General features: G+C 41.2%; 1 protein-coding gene across 3 annotated transcripts in view; it reads left to right on the top strand.

Annotated features, from left to right (window-relative positions):
* C2_1H7orf57 (chromosome 2_1 C7orf57 homolog) overlaps window positions 1-3,141 on the top strand; it is a 238,286-nt gene extending 235,145 nt beyond the window's left edge. For all 3 annotated transcript variants that reach the window (XM_069216108.1, XM_069216123.1, XM_069216116.1), the window contains exon 9: window positions 2,755-3,141. In XM_069216108.1, coding sequence (XP_069072209.1) covers window positions 2,755-2,776 — 22 coding nt within the window. In that variant the 3' untranslated portion in view covers window positions 2,777-3,141. The remainder of the gene's footprint in view (window positions 1-2,754) is intronic.
* Window positions 3,142-16,518: the final 13,377 nt, after the last annotated feature.

The raw sequence follows: 16,518 nt of genomic DNA, 5'->3' as shown, positions 1-16,518 counted from the left end.
GAAATAAAGAAAGAAAGCAAAAGAAAGAGAAGGCAAGAAAGAAAGAAGGGAAAGAAAGCAGGAATGAAGAGAAACAAAGGAAAGAGAAGAAAGCAAAAGAAAGAAAGAATGAATGAAAGAAGGCTGGAAAAATGAAACTAAAAAGGAAAAAGAAAGAAGGAGATAAAAAGTGAAAGAGGATAACTTAACGTAGAACAGTTACAAACCCACACAATCTGGTATGTTGTGAAATAGCAACAGTCAGAAAAGCAAAACACTCAAAAATGAATTTACAACAGCATTGGCAGGAGATGGGATCTGATAAAGATGCAGTGTGCATCAGAATCATTCAACTATCACATCTGGCTCTAAACACAAAGGGAACACTAAAGTAATTATAAAGTAAAAACAAAATCTTGGCACTGAAGGAAACTAGCTTGTGTACGGAAGAGCTCCTTGTAATTGAGTGAAATGCAGCCATCAAAGTGAAGTTAACCACTGGCATAAGTAGGCTGGCCCATGCTATATGCTCTAGTGGGCAGAAGTAAAATTTGAATGACACAGCAGCAGACCAATGAATGAAGAGAGGTGGCTGGAAGCCCAGAGATATCACTATATTATACATATTTTACTAAAATTGAAAGGTCTTGGCTAATGGCAACACTAAAACCACAGGACCACCGGTTTTAGATTTCTGAAACCAAGGTATTTTCATATACGGTCCATTATAAGTACACATAGTACAATTTGGAAAATGTAATGTCAGATTTCGGGGAAGCAGATTGTGGTGGTGAAGATAGTGTGCTGCTTGGTTTTTAATAATTTGAGAAAATAAGGGGCACAAGTGGGCTGACATAAATATTAGAAAGATAGGAGGATAGGGGAGCCCTCTGGAACACTACGTTTTGAGATGAAAGCACTTAAGGAAACTCACTAAAGCCCAGATTTACAAACACTTTGCGTCAGGTGTGTGTTACTGTTTTAATGCAAACCTGACACAAAGTATAGTGGTATTTACAATTCATTGCAAATCGTGATTTGCGTTGAATTGTAACCCAAAGTTCTGCAAAGCTGTGAAATGCACTGCCTTGTGTTATTTTGCATCAAGGAGCAATACCCTGGGTGGTGCATGTCCATTCCCATGCAACAATCGATGGGGTTTGATGCAAATTCTTATCTTCAAAGAATTGCAGATAAGGATTAATGCCAAAATCCTCCACCTCCGTGAGGCAGGCATGACGAGGAGAAATGCTTTAATTCCTTCTCCATTTTGCCTCTTTGAACCTATGCTGCATTCTACAGCACATGTATGTAGAGGGGAACACTTTAAAGCATAGTTTTTGTTCTGGAAGGGATGCCTTACCACATTATCACAACACAGCCACCGTGCACTATGGCACAACAGTGCGTTGGAGCATGGCAGCCTAAAGTGCGCCAGCAAAACAAGAGAACAGAACATCACCACATCTTAGTAGAAATGGTGTGCTTTTGCACTTTCGCTCACACAGGAAGCAGAGCAACTTTACTTGCTGCCCTGTATTGCAGTGATTTAAAAAAATATATATTTTCTGTAAATCTGGGCCCCTTTGTAGAAACTTTCAGTGAAGTAACCAGGCGTGTACTTGCCTAGCCCTGTTCATACCATTTCTTCAAGATTAGACAGAATACAGTAGTCGATAGTGTCTAAAATGTCATACATTGACACTGCTGGCATCAACCACTGTATGCAGGTCGTCAATGGCCGTAACAACCGCAATCACAGCCCTTCGACAGAGGCAGAAACCAGCTTAAAGGAAGATGGAATGCATTCCCAGGAAGAAGCTAGATTGTTTTGCAATATGATTTGAGGATATTAGCAGCTACTGGCAGCAGGGGTATGGACCGGTTATGAACATGTGACAAATTGTCTAAGTCACTCTTTTTCTGAAATGGAACCATGGTGCCTCACTTAAGAACTGTATACACCTTATCAGATGCGAGAGACGAGTACAGAACTGGAAGAAGGAAGGACGCTTAAGTATCACTAAGAGAACAGAAGTAGCGCATTGACTATGTTTGTGGGGAAATCCCAATTACAGTGCGAGAAAACGTCAGTTGTATGTGGGAGAGTCAAAGGTTCAAAAGTAGTCCACTTAAGAAGTGCAAATTAAACAAAGATGGGTTAATTATGTGAGCGGCATCAGATACCAATATGTCAGAAGATGAATGAATGAAAACACTGTCATCTAAATAGACGCTTAGTTAATTTTGGACACTGGGGAGAGATGCGCTCAGAAAGGTAATTCATTTTAAAGATCGCTTTTTTATGGTATTATCCAGCTTCGTGGGTGAAGAATCATATGCTTTTTCTAGTTGTGCAGATTGAAGATTTTCCAGATAACATTTTGTGCATTCTTTGCATGAAAGCTCCTTTTAAAAGAGGAGTAAGTGGATCGTGTATATATTCCACATCATTTTACTCAACTTGTATGAACAATTTTTATTAGCAGGATATACAAAATGCTATAATACATTGTCAGTTGAGAAAATGCAAGAAAATTCGCTAGTATGCTAAGTGAACATGTTGGTGCAAGTGGTTGATAAGGTACAAGAAATGTGTCCTTTTTTTCTTTAATTTTGCATATTTGTCTGGCTCGATACATTGTTAACTCGGTAACTAAAATTCCCCAGGTAAAACATGTTTTAGCCGTGGTATGTGACCATACAATTTTAAGATTGATGTATTTTGACGACTATTCTGCACATCCAACACATCTCGTATGTCTTGCTTTTTAGGTTAAAAAATATGCCAATCTGAATAAACACAGACATGCAGCATTTTCAAGCACAACATTCGAAGGCTTGGACTGGAGCTGACAAATTTGTAAATGAAATAGTAGAAAAACAAAGGAGCATCGGCATCAACAGCAGATTCAAAGAAAGAAAGCATAGACATATATACTAAGAGGCTATCTGTGATAGATGCTGCATATTTAAACGTGTGAGGTCAGCAAGTGAAGCGTGTCATTAGCCTTCTGTTTCCTTATTAATGCTAGCGACAACAAGAGTATATATGCAAGTTCGTATATTTTTAAAAATTGTATCACAGTACAGTTGGATGTATACCAGACAGCTGTGAAAACACTTTTCCTGAATTAATTAAAAAAACATGTCTGGAAATCAGCCTCTGAATCAAATATTTTTTCTATTTGCCATACTTTAATTTCAGAGTATACATATGTACTCTGAGAATAAAATAACACATTTCTTGCCAAAAGTAAGCTTTACATAAGTACTTTAACTTCAGTAAATAAATTGTCTGAACCTTGTTGTGCGTTATTTACCAGATTTCTGAGTAATTATGCAGACATTTGGTAGCCTACATTTCTAAACGTTTACCAATCCACTCTGCAAAAGTATCCTTTTCATGTAAGGATGAAATGTGATTAAAATGTCAATCTCACTTAATGGAACATCATTTCCGGATGGAAACATAATCTTGATAATGTCTGCATCCTTAGTAGGACATGTTCCAGCATTTGATGTTTCATAAATTGATACGCTTGCATCATTCCCAGATTTCAAACTTGGAGTCCAACTGCAGTATTCAGATAGCATTTGAATGTTAGAGAACGAAAGGCTTTTAATATTGTCACTTTGGTAATACACTCACCTAACTGAGAAAAAAACAATCTTTGGCCGATCAGGTGAGTACACAGTGAATACCACTCAACCCAGCTCTGCTCAGACTGTGTCATATGTGTTTCCTCAAAACCTGCTATTCACCCTCCTTGGTTAGCCTTCTGTCTCCAGTTGATTCTTTTAGTAGTGTTTATAAACCATGTCGGACTTTTACAAATAGGCTTTGTGAATCCTGGTGAAAGGCTGAGAATCCATTTTGAAGATCCTCATCAATTGTTTGCATCATTCCCACAAGGTAATTATCAACTAAAACCCTCCAGGATAGGGGAGTAGGCTACTGTTATAAGTTTAAAAAAAAAAAAAAAAAGGTTGGATTCTCCATCTGCAGAGCATGACTCAAAAGACTTATATTGTATAGCTAAAAGAAGGTTCCGAAAGACTACATTGTGTGCATAAATTAATTGTTCAGCTTTACTTCAGATTTGGTGCTGTCAATTTAAAGAGAACCACCTGAAAATCAGAGAAGAAAACATCAACAGACCAAAGCCCAGTCTCTGACATGGTAGGTTCTAGAAAACGCTATAGAAACTAGCATCTGACAGGCTCATGTCTGAACCTGCTGTGCTACCAAAGAATAAATATGTAGATCTAGTACTAACATTGATGAAGACACTGACAACAGAATCTCTTGAGTTACAGGCTACGATGATACCATCAATGAAGAAGACACTGTCCACTAGAATACTGATGACAAAGAAGCCAACTATTACATCTTAATTTATGACTATGTGACCTTTTTGATTATGCGACATCGATGACAGCACCATAAACAATTACCACGTCTGTGTCGACCGCTGTTCATGGCAATCCCGTCATTTGTTGTTTACCACACGCTGTTCATAACGTGTTTTGCCCGCCGAACGGGCTTGATCACATAAACACCTTTTCTTCGAGTGTGCATTTAAACATTGTGTACCCAAAACAAAGGACTATCGTGTACAAAGTTAACAGAGACAGGAAAAATACGGTGGCCATCTTGAAAATGTAACAAAGCCAGTGTGTACATACATGAAATGTAGAAACCCTTATACAAACCACACGCCGGGGGGGGGGGGGGGGAATCAGAAAATAATCACAACACCTAATATACATTTTAACCCCCTTCATAGTGTATTAAGAGCATGCCCAGGCAGCACATTAGTCATTTTGTGGTGACCAGAACAAAGCATTCTTTGAGGTCACAGATGCTACCTGCTTCTCCCAAGCTGTGCAACAAAACATATCTAAATATATATATATATATTTATATATTATTGGAACCCTAATAGAAATACTGCCACAGCCATAAATAGAAACAATTATCAAATTAAATGATATACCCAAAATCAAAACATGGAGAAGTGAGCATTAGGACTGTATGTAGTTCAAAACCAGTGCAATACATCAACATTATCAAAAGGAAGTCTAAAGAAGAAGAAAATACAATCTTATCTGCATGTCATTTTCCTGAATGAAGATGAAGAAAAGGGTAGGGGACCATCTTGCACAATCTTCATGCATTCTCATGGGCTGATGGGCCCCTTCCTTACCTCCTGAGATAAAACAAGCAAACATAATATTAGAACCAAGTGTAAATCTTCCCTAAAAACAAGACAGAACTAGAGGTTAAAATAGAAATCATGTAAGTTGCACACACAAGACAAGACAGAACGGCAGATGGACTCAATCTTCATGTAAGTGTACAGCCAGCTCTTCTTCAGAGTTAAGACTGATATATATATATCAGTTGGTGGCTGTTGATGCTGGTAACTACTCCCCACAAAGGAAGTTGGCTGTATTAGTTAATTGTCTGGGTAATAAAGGCCTGAAATTATTGATCATGTGCAACCTCCAGGGTTGGATGCAGACAACAGTGGAAGTTGGAATGTGTTTGTAGAAGCGCAAGTGATATTAAGTTTGCATTTTCCAGAGGAACCGTGTGTAGTTTTAGAGTGCTTTAATTTTTATTGTAGAAGACAATAGGCAGAAGAAAATATTGAGCAATTTGTGGCAGCACTCAGAATTTTAGTCAGTACATACCAGTTTAACAATACCCTAGACAAATACATTAGAGATCGGATTGTCTTGAATTTCTAAGAACACTTGTTATATAGTACAAATCCTACTCTAGATGCAACAGTTAAAATCGATAAAGGGATAGAATGATCTGTTGAATCAATGAAACTGTTTGCTGATACTACTGTTTCAGAGTGTGTAAGGGGTAGTGGTGTAATGAAGACTAAAGTCGTGGGAGCAAGAATTATCAAAGTGGAGTATTGTGGTAACAACTGTTATAGTTGTGGATCAAGTAATCACCTGGGTAACAGTATGAAGTTTGTCAAGACTGGAGGCTCCTATTATGCATTCTTTTCATGCTTTAATTAAATAGCAGCAGTCAATAACTACACATCCCAAGAAGCTTAGCAACATGCTAGCCAATGGGAACCAAAACATAGGCAAATTCAGCACCAATGGGACAACACTAAGGGCCATAGAGTACCCACTTGACTGCAGGCAGCCCTCTTTTCTTGCTGCTCGCAGTCAAGATAAGTCATCTTTTTTTGGTCTCTTCAATGTTGCCAGTTATATTGTGTTACATGGTATTTTACTGGTTTATATTCGTATTTCGGAAAGCACCCTTTCCGCTTCCCTAGGTGCGCTGAACCGCTTGCGCTTATACTGCATCCCCCCCACCCTTCTTCCTTCCACAGCGTCATTATTGAAGGCTCGCACGCTGCAACGTTTTTTTGTAACTCTCGTGATGTTGCGCATATACTCACAGCACCATGTAGTTCATTGTGTGCTGCCACGCGATGCTGGTTCACATTGAAGCGTCATGTTTCGCATCTTTGGGCCGTTTTGTTGTTTCGGCCCCAGTCTTCTTCGAAGCTTCTCACGTTCGTGCTGCATACACCGTCTGGCTTCAAAATATAAAAAAACATTGAAAATTCTATCAAGAGTATGATGTGCAATACTTCCTCATACCAGACTGAGGACTTGGTTCCTCCCAGGTCTTTGAGTAAGGAGAGGAATTCTTCTAAGAATATTAACAACTTCTTGCCTTCCAAATGCAAGTCAAAATAAAAAAATATAGACGAATCGCCAAAAAAGGTTATTATATCAAATTTATTGGACACTGATGATGATGATATGGATGGTTTATTTCAACCCAATATGATTGGTGACAATTTTTTTCTCTTCCCCTCACCCTCCTAAGAAAAGAAAACTTTCCATTCCTTATCCAGGCTTCTCCATTTTGGATTCAGATGGAGTCCCTATGTTTGACCCTACCCTTGTCCACCACCCCAACTCCACAGAATAGATACCTTTGTCCCATGTTGGAGACTATATTGCTTCCCGTCTGCGTCTTCTAGATAAACAGACTCGAGCAAAACTAAAATCGGAGTGTCCTAGACCTTCTTTACTGTCCAACATAACTATCACTCCTCCCATTGACCAATCCCTAATAACCTTTTTTACCAACTTTGGCAAGGACCCTTGTTAAGGGGTTGATAAAGCCTGCACAACATGCCAGGACAAATTTCTAGATGTGGTTGGCCCTTTGGCCCGCATTTTTGACCTGGCTGAAACAGCCAGATTGGAGGATACAACTATCAACCCTACAGATCTCTCCCTTTGGATACAAAGAGCCTTCTGCATTTTGGGAAATGCCAATTCGGCTATTATACATGAGAGAAGAAAAGGCATACTTTTGAAGATGAACACCAAATTGGAAAATCTCGCTTCTCTCGATCCTGGCATCCAAGCAGATGGTAAACTCTTTGGAGATTCCTTCATTAAAGATCTTAGTAGATATGTTACAACGTTTTCCTCTATCGATAAAGCTCAACAATCCTTGAAAAAAGTCTTCAGCCAACATGTTTTTGCACGGGCCAGTAGAGGCAGGAGCTGCTTTACCGGCCGCACCTACCGCAATCAAGGTTCAAGAGGCTCCTTCAACAACGTCCAAGACTACAAGCCTCAGTTCTACCCCCAGAGATCCAGAGGTTTCCGTGGCCGTGGACAAAGATATTCCAAAGCAAACAATTCCCAAGGTAAGCCTGTTTTCCGGCCTTCCCGTGGTAGGACGGCTTCAATATTTTCTTCCAAAATGGCGTTCAATTACATCAGACCTGTGGGTGTTACACAGTCCAGGGTTATCACATAGAGCTATACTCTCCTCCATTCCAAACTGTTTTTCCTCCTTTTCCAACATTTTCTACAGAAATGTGCTCTCATTACAACAGAAGTCCTGTCACTCCTACAGAAAGATGCTATCCAGCCTTCTCTTCCAGATCCCTCTGGGTTCATGAGCTCTCTATTCCTGGTCCAAAAGAAAAACAAAAAGTTAAGGCCAGTAATCAACCTCAAATCGTTCAGTCAATTTGTAACTTATCGCCATTTCAAAATGGAAACCATTATTCATCTCAGGGACATTTTACTCCAAAGCGACTGGCAGGTGAGACTGGATCTACAGGATGCCTATCTTACCATTCCTATCCACCCTTCTCACAGAAAATTCTTAAAATTTCAATGGCTTTCAAAAACCTATTAGTTTTCTTCCCTTGCATTCAGGCTTTCCTCGGCCCCCTGGCGCTTTACAAAAGTAATGAAATCAATTGTTGCCTGTCTCAAATCGCTACGTATCAGACTGACATGACGTCGGAAGATGTGTGGAATTCCAAATTAACAGTACAATTGACTAGTTGGTAGATATGGGGAGTTCTCGGAAAGGACAACTCCTGTTAAAACAGGTGCTAGCCTGTTGGGTGGCAGTAGCCATAACATACGTGCCAACAGTTTAGAACAGATATGTGGAAGATTATTAAAAAATGAAAAGGAAGAATGCATTTTTCCCCAGTATTAGTATTGAAACAAAGGCAATTTCAGACAGGAGACCGCTAAAATAAAGCAACTTTGGGCTTCAAAAATCGTGAGTCTACCCACTGCATCGGGTCTGTTGGCATGTATGCCATATCATTTTGCCAAGCTATGGCAGAGCACCCTCTCCAGTGTACGTTGACAGCAAACCCAAAGCAGAGTGTCTCAAGCATTGACAGCCCTCTTCGCCGGTGTACATGTGATGTTTCTATGCAACACGACATGGAAAAACACGTACCTTGGTCGACACTGCTTCCTAGAAACAACAGTACAGACGGACATCGCAGTGGGGCGGTGGGTTATTCGGCATATGCTGTTTTATAAAGCTAGCCTGTTTTTGTTTTCCTATTAGCCACTGATCGCACATATATAATTATGTTAAACTGCTTGTTTTTAGAGAGTGGGTAAGGCATTTGGGAAGAGCCGAACAAGGTATCCATCTTGGCTGTAAGAGCCAAAGCACTAGTTAAGCCAGGAAAAAAATCATCATGCAAAAGAGCTGCCAACTTTCCCAGATTCATGCATGGTTATCTGCTCCAGTTTATGTTTTGCCTTTGGATTCTGGGAGTTATTCATCCTGGTTTTATACTGGATTAACAAGACTACAGGTCCCAAAATGCAAAGAAAACACTTGGAATACAATGTACTGTGAAGCCTGCAAAGTCCTGAAAAAAGTATTTTTACATTACAGAATGTAAATACTTTGTGCAACAGCACGTCACTAATTAATTCTCTACTCCAACCCGCGGTTTCCTGTTTCTTTGTTGCTTTTTTGTCCCTTTAATTCTCTTCACTGTATCATTTCTTAGTTTCTGAATCCTCCACTTCCCACCATGTTTTCTCATTAGTGTGGCCTTCGTATGCATCGTGTGTCGATTACCCAAAGCCATCTCACCTTCACCTGCTGCTCCATATCGCTGTCATTTCAATAGCTCTCTGTTTCCTTCTTTATCATCATTTCCAACCTGCTCTGGCCTTCCCATGTAACTCAGCAGTATGCTATAAGGTGAGGTGCACACCATAATGGACATTTGTTTTTCCTAGTGAAGAAGACAGAGCTTGAACTATTGACCACAATTGAAGGGTATGGGGGTGACGCAAACAAAACTAAACCTTTATTAAGAAGAATGCCACAAACTGGAACACACTGGAACAGATAATGTAATCAGGTCCACTAAAGGCAAAATGCAGAGAATGAAGAGGGCTCATGCCCGGCAGTTTTGTTGTAAGGACGGCCAGGAACCGGGTTCGTTACCCCTGTTTTAGCTTCAGGTTTTAGTATTCATATTGTATTAGTTTTGAAAGGATGCTTTTAGCAATGATTTTTACATATTTTTATCAGCTTGCTTTTACTCTAGGAAAGTAAGGAACAAGCTGCATGTTTGGTTAGCCTTTGTACGACATATAATCAGTACTTTCTGTCCAAGGCTAAAGAACACTGTACACAATATGCTAGTTTGTGTTGCCCGTTCAGGAGGCAGCTTCTACCACCTAGATGTAGCATTGCATCAGGACTGTACTTCTGATACAATATGGTTTAATATTTAAACGATGTGCTGACCTAGAGGGGGCAGAGGGGCATTCCGGCCACTACTATCCTGGGATGCACTCTGTGTGACATGCAGTTTGGCTGGCGCTGATCTACCAGCCTCCTGAGAGGATTGCTATCTACACTACAGGCCAACTCCTGACACTATTTACAGGTATGGAGCTGGGGCTAAGCTCTTAAATCGGGCCGGACAGAAAGGTAACCCTCTATGCACTTAGCATTGACGTAGGGTCAGGTAGGACCCTGTAGCACATCCAGAACCACGTACACCATGGTCAGATTGTTTACATTCTTTACCATCTTCATAATGCTGATTACCTTGCTTTGTTTCATCTCCCTAGTTATCGCAGCTCACTCTTTATATGCCAGATTGCAATTGTTTCAATAAAAGTATTGAAAACATGTCTTGCATCTTTTGTGTTTACTTGGCATGCATGAGTACAAATATGAAAAGGTTAAGATCTGTTTCCATGGCTTCCCTGGGAAGTCAGCGTGCTATTTGCATGTTGCCATAATACCTTGCACCCCGTGGGTTAGGGGTTTGGGTGAGGTGCTGTGAGGTAGCCAGGAGTTAGCCCGACAGTCACTCATGGTGTGGAGAGACTCAGTCTTCCACGCTTTGCCATTCTATCATCCCAAGCACGCAGTAATATTATCCAAGTAGGAACCGCATAACAGTTTCTTTGCTGCTTTCCTCACAGAATGAAAAAAACAAAAGTTGCAGTCAACAGAATGTAAGAAAATATAATGGGCAGAGGTGCTTCCTCCCCAGTAGAGGAAATCAAAATGTAAAAGCCCACAGGCACTGGCTAATCCCTTCTATGCCACATTCAAGGGCACTTTGAGAGTGGCAGTAAATTATTGCTTGAGAGCGCACACGGAAGGCAGAAGCCACATGAAGGATTGGCCTACGTTGGCTTGATTCCTACAGTACCTGGAGCTGATCCAGAGCCAAGCATATGGATCAAGCCAAGCATGATCATCAGTGGCCCCGACCATCTGTATGTGTTAATATGATTCAAGCATGTGAATTTATGAAGTTTCAGTTCTGGAGAAGATAAGAGTTACTTACCTATAAATAAAGTTCTCCACCTTTAGTTTCTTTTATATGTTCACATCCAGTATACCCATCTATCTGTAAAAGAATTGTTTACTATATGTAATCCTTTCACACATGCAACAAAATATGAGCTTTGGTAGCTTCTGCATGGAATGGTGCTCATGATGTTCTCGCCTAGATTGGTCAATATTTGGATATTTTCAAATTAAGTTTGTGGTTTACTAAACAAACAATGTTTAAAGCCTTACATTTCAGACTAATATTACACTGCTGTTCTAATACTACCATGAGACTCCCAGCTCGACAATGGGGAATAATTCAATCATATGAATCTATCATAGATACCAATGTTGCACAACTGTAGTTACGGGTAAATAATTGTTTTCTTTCTGTCACCATTGGGTCAAAGATTATTCCAGTCATTCAGCACCAAACCAAAGAAGGCTCACCTAAGAAGCACTTTATTTCATTCTTGAGGAAACTTGTTGAGCAAAATGAATAAGACATTCCCACAGTTTGAACATACAAAGGTTTGGTCTAATAATTTGCTTTAGAATGAAATCTCTTAATTGACAATAGCACCAATCGCTCAACATATTTTTTAAACATATCTTTATTGGTATTTAGTAGCAGTGCTTCAGGATCATATTGCGACATTATTCACCCCTGCATTACCTATACATCCACGCACAGATTGACTCCATATTAGACATTTATATGCTGAATTTTTTGTCTGTGATCTCATCCCCTCCCTATAGCACATGTGTTGGTAGAACTATTACCTATGTGGGTGGAGCGGTCTACCACATACACAAAAGCATGATTATGTTATGTCTATATCTTCATAGGGTTATAAGGTGCGTTACTTGCTAGTTTTGTTTGAAAACCATATGCGTTAGGTCACGGGTCTCTGAGTGTACTCCAACTGCAGGAGTGAATCGGGGGGGGGGGGGCTATAAGTAGATCAGGATAAAGAAACGTAAACACACATAGCAAACAAACTAATGGTCTCTGGGGACTGTGCCTTGGGTACTGCAATGCAGCATGTGGATAGGGGGAACAATCTGGTCGTACCAGGAACAGCCCAGTTGTGCACATAACTAGGCTCTATAAGGAAAACAGTGGCTCAGACAGTACTACAGTTTCAACCCCAGGTGAGGCAAGTAGATCGTTTACGGTTTGTACTTGAAGTTGAGGAAATCGTCCCTTTCTGTGGTTAGTCCTGGACCTGTGAGGTGTTCCTCACAACTCTGCCCATCTCTGGTACTCCCGTCATCTACATCTCTATCCTCTAAATCGGTTTGATACGAACCTGAGTCTCTGTATAGGTGTTCCCAACTCTCTAATATCTCAACTCATAGTCCTGCCACAGGGCACTTCCGGAGGCCACATGCATCCTCTGAAGAGTATGCTTTCTTCAGCCCTAGCCCAGGTAGTAACATCCTTTGCCCATGTCTTAACAACTGGTCCTATCTGTGATTCCCATGTTAGTGCAATCTTGCGCCTGACCAGCGCTGAGGCCAAATCCAGGAATCGGGTGCCTGTCCTGGGTGTTGTGGGCTGGGGAAAATTACCCAGAAGGCAAGTTTCTATAGTGCATGCCAATGCGTGCCCTACAGCTGAGCATAGGCAAAGCAGGACTGCAGTCCAAAAAACTTGCAGTAGTGGGCATCTCCACATCATGTGACAAAAATCCGCATTGGGTGATTGACACCTCAGACACTCAATAAATCAACATATGTTACAATTTTGGTAAAAACATGTTCCTGAATAATATATGTTGGACAAAGGGAGATGTCTACTACTAGCGACCAATGAACCTGGAACTTGCCTTAGCTCATTCTCTAGCGACTCTTGTTATTTCTGTCTTTTCAGGGTTAAGCTGTATACCCTTTCGCTTGATTCATGGTACCATAGGTAGCAAACATAATGAAGAAATCCCAAATGCACTGTGCCTGATAACAGAGCAAATCTTTGTGTTATCATAATGAGTAAATCTAGAGAGGAGCTAATCCACTCCCCAAAAACGGACATATGCTACAGGACACAAGGGAATCTAAGGTACTCCTCGGATTCATGCATATACATATATGCAAACAAGACCTGTGGAGAGTGGGTACTCCGGTTCTTGTAAGGTCTAACAGATTTTTCACTGGACCTCAGACTGACACGCACCCCTCGCCAGTAAACAGCAGATGAATATCCACTATGCACGTTCTATGTTTCGGTTTGAGAATTTCTGCTTCTTTGATGCTAATTGAATTGAACCAAATAAGCTCGAATCCCCAGTCCCACTCAAAAGTGGTTTTCCCACTACTTTCTACCAGAGCTTTCCCTCACGTTTATTTATCAGGACCATAGAATTACTTTTGGAACTGAGGAATTTGCCTATCTTTTTTGTGATATTGGCCACAATGCACACTGACACTCGATTCAGCAACATCTTTAGATTTTTTTTAATTGCTGTTCCAGTTAGACTAGAGCTTTTTCTCCTCTCAAAACTTCAAGTTTATGTTGTGCAAAGATAGTTTGATGGCATGAACTAAAGTAGAGAAGCTATCTTCATGAGTCTTGTCAAGCGGGCTCTTTTCCCCAGTCGGCCACCGCAATTCCGAGCTTCACGTTGTTCCTGGCCACATGCTCATCAGTCACTTTACAGGTATGCAACCGTTACCCCGCGGCCTTCTATTTTTTTACCCCCTGATATTTCATGTAATATAATTTTATTTTTTCCTGGGCCCATTTCGTTACAGGATGATCCCTTGGTTATCATGTCTGACACTATGTCCCCTGGGCCTTCATGTCCCTGCTGCAGAGTAAACCACATTGGCACATTATTGTATTTTCCTGTGTTAGTATGATTTGCAGATGCATTCTCGGAAGTTAGAGATCTCCTATCATTACTTTCTGGCAAAGTCTGCCCTGAGCTCTCGGATCCCCCTCCAAAGTGTGCCTAATTTTTGGGTACTCTCCTTCATCACTTGAACTCACCAAGTGTTCTACCTTGTTCATTTTACTTTTCTGTCTTTTCATTTTCCCTCTTTTGGTGTGATTTGCACATGCCATCAAGGGAGTAAGAGACCTCAAACCTATGTAGAGATGCCTCGTATTAACGCTTTTTTCATCTTTTTGTACATGGATTAAAATACTATTTGGATATCATTTTATGGATTGATTGTTCATAAGGGACCTGTAGAATAATTTGTAGTGAGTTCTGGGTTTCACTGTACACCTATTACTAGCAAAGTTGTTTAATCAGTCCCAGGTGGTGGTGTTCAACACCAGTAGTGGATATTAATTTCTCCTTTAGAAGTAATGAAGCTGCACAAAGCACTTTACGTTACAGGTACATTTGTTCCTTGTTATGCCCCTCGCAGAGCTGCAGTCATTTTTATGGTATTTTATTTATTGTTTTGTCAGAAACGTTCATATTTTCTTTGGGCTTTAAAACCTGTACTAAATGTTGCAGAAAAACTTTTGTGACTGATTCTCTCATGGAATGGTCTTTGTTTTGGGGAGACTGAATGAGAACCTCTTGTGAAGCAATCTCAGCATGCATATTGGGTTGGTTACTATAGACACTCTTAATGGGCTCTGAAATTGACCTGTAAAGATACGCACAGCTTTGTTTTTTTTTAGGGAATGTCAGCAATTGTTTGTTGAGAAGGCAAACTACTGTTTTGAAATCTTAAGCAAAGGAGTGCTACTGCCGGAGGTTTCAGACTGGCTTCTCTTGGAAAGAGTTTCTAACAAAAGGCAGCCAGCCTTTTGTCCCTACAAAGCAAGTGATTTGATTAGCGGAGGGCAATTACTATTTCCACCTTCCTCCTTCATATCGATGGTTCTCACTACTTGATGCAACACAACCACAACACTCTGGTTGTGGAATGGGTGAAATATTTCTTTCAAAGTTGGTAGAAGATCACTTCAGACCAGTCAGTCTTCCTACTAGAGATTTCAGTTTTCACACTCCCTTTTTGAGGACATCTGCTGTCAACTTTCCATCTCCTCAACAAATTTTAATGAGAAAGAGAGAGGCCCTTCTCATACAAAGAGGATAAAGGAGTACCACTTACACAGATAGGTAAGTGATGCCACTCCAAATACTTTCTTATCCTCAGACAGTACAGCACTTTTGCCAAGCATTGGTTGGTATTTCTGGACCTCCAAGATGCGTACTTCTATCTTCTTTTTTTGTTTATAAAGGCTTTATTTAGTAAAAATTAATATATTGAGCAGCTTCCAGAGGCAAATGAGCAAAAATATAATTGATTAAACATAGTAACTGATAGACACTTCTAGCTGCATATTCCTTACCTTTGAATTTCCCCTAGCATCAGATTGGATTTGGAATCTTTTACTCGAGCAATACTCCTGTGTGTTCCATCAGGTGGCTCCGTTTGGTTCAGCTTCGTGTCATCAGCATCGTTGGCACCGGATATGATGTTGCGGTCACCTATATAGGCGTCACCCAGGCGCATGGACATCAGTTCTTTTCTTTCAGTGCCAATTAGGGCAAATCCAGAGAGAGCTACCCCTCTGTTGCTTTTTGACAGGGCTTTTTTCTACATTTGTCAAAGTTTTTTATTGTTAGTCTGTCGAGGATGTAATCCAGAAAGGCAGGGTTCAAACCGTGTGGTGCCTGTCACCACGCCATGTTGGTTACAGATCCTTACCTCGTCTGACTCGAAGTTGTGCTCAGACTGCTGGGCCATGGCACCAAAAGCTTTGAGGGAGCGGTCCTTAAAGCTGCTTGCGGGCCAGCAGTTGATGACACCGGCACGCACCACTTCTTGGACGTCTTGGTCCCGGCCGAGAAGGAGGTCGTGGGACCGCTCAAGGAGCCCTAAGTCCTCTTCATCACAGTCGAGGTCCTCGGGACACTCGGAAAGAGGCATAAAAAGAAGTCCATGCTGACTTTGGCTTCACCGCCTCCTTTGGCTAATGCGACAAGTGGGGAACCTAGGCGTTCCATGCACGGTCTGCAGTGCCAATGGCCAGTCTGACTCCACACCTCCCTCTGTTTCTGGGAGCCAGAGTGACACCCACTCAGGAAAAGAAATTCTACAAGGGCATGTGTCTTGTATTAGAGCGGGCTGACCCCTTTGGTGTGCCTTTCGGCCCTGCGGGTTTGGAGGAGGCCCCATTAGGTTCCACGCAGGCGGCTTTGCCTTGATTCCAACCGGGTCTCTTGGATCTGACTCAAGATCCCGCACGGTGCCGGTTGGACCTAGGTGACGGTTGCTCCTGGCGCCCCCAGTGCCAACCAGTGGCGCAAGCCCCATTCTCATTCCTGATGATCCAGAGCCAGAATGGCATCGCACAATGCTGATTTTGGTGCAGACAGTGCCCACGGGTGCCAGAGCATTGCCTGAGCCTTATTTGTCAC

The sequence above is a fragment of the Pleurodeles waltl genome, chromosome 2_1 (assembly GCF_031143425.1).
Source record: "Pleurodeles waltl isolate 20211129_DDA chromosome 2_1, aPleWal1.hap1.20221129, whole genome shotgun sequence".
Taxonomy (NCBI): domain Eukaryota; kingdom Metazoa; phylum Chordata; class Amphibia; order Caudata; family Salamandridae; genus Pleurodeles; species Pleurodeles waltl.
The sequence above is the reverse complement of the archived record's forward strand: the minus strand, read 5'-3'. Positions and strand labels throughout refer to the sequence as shown.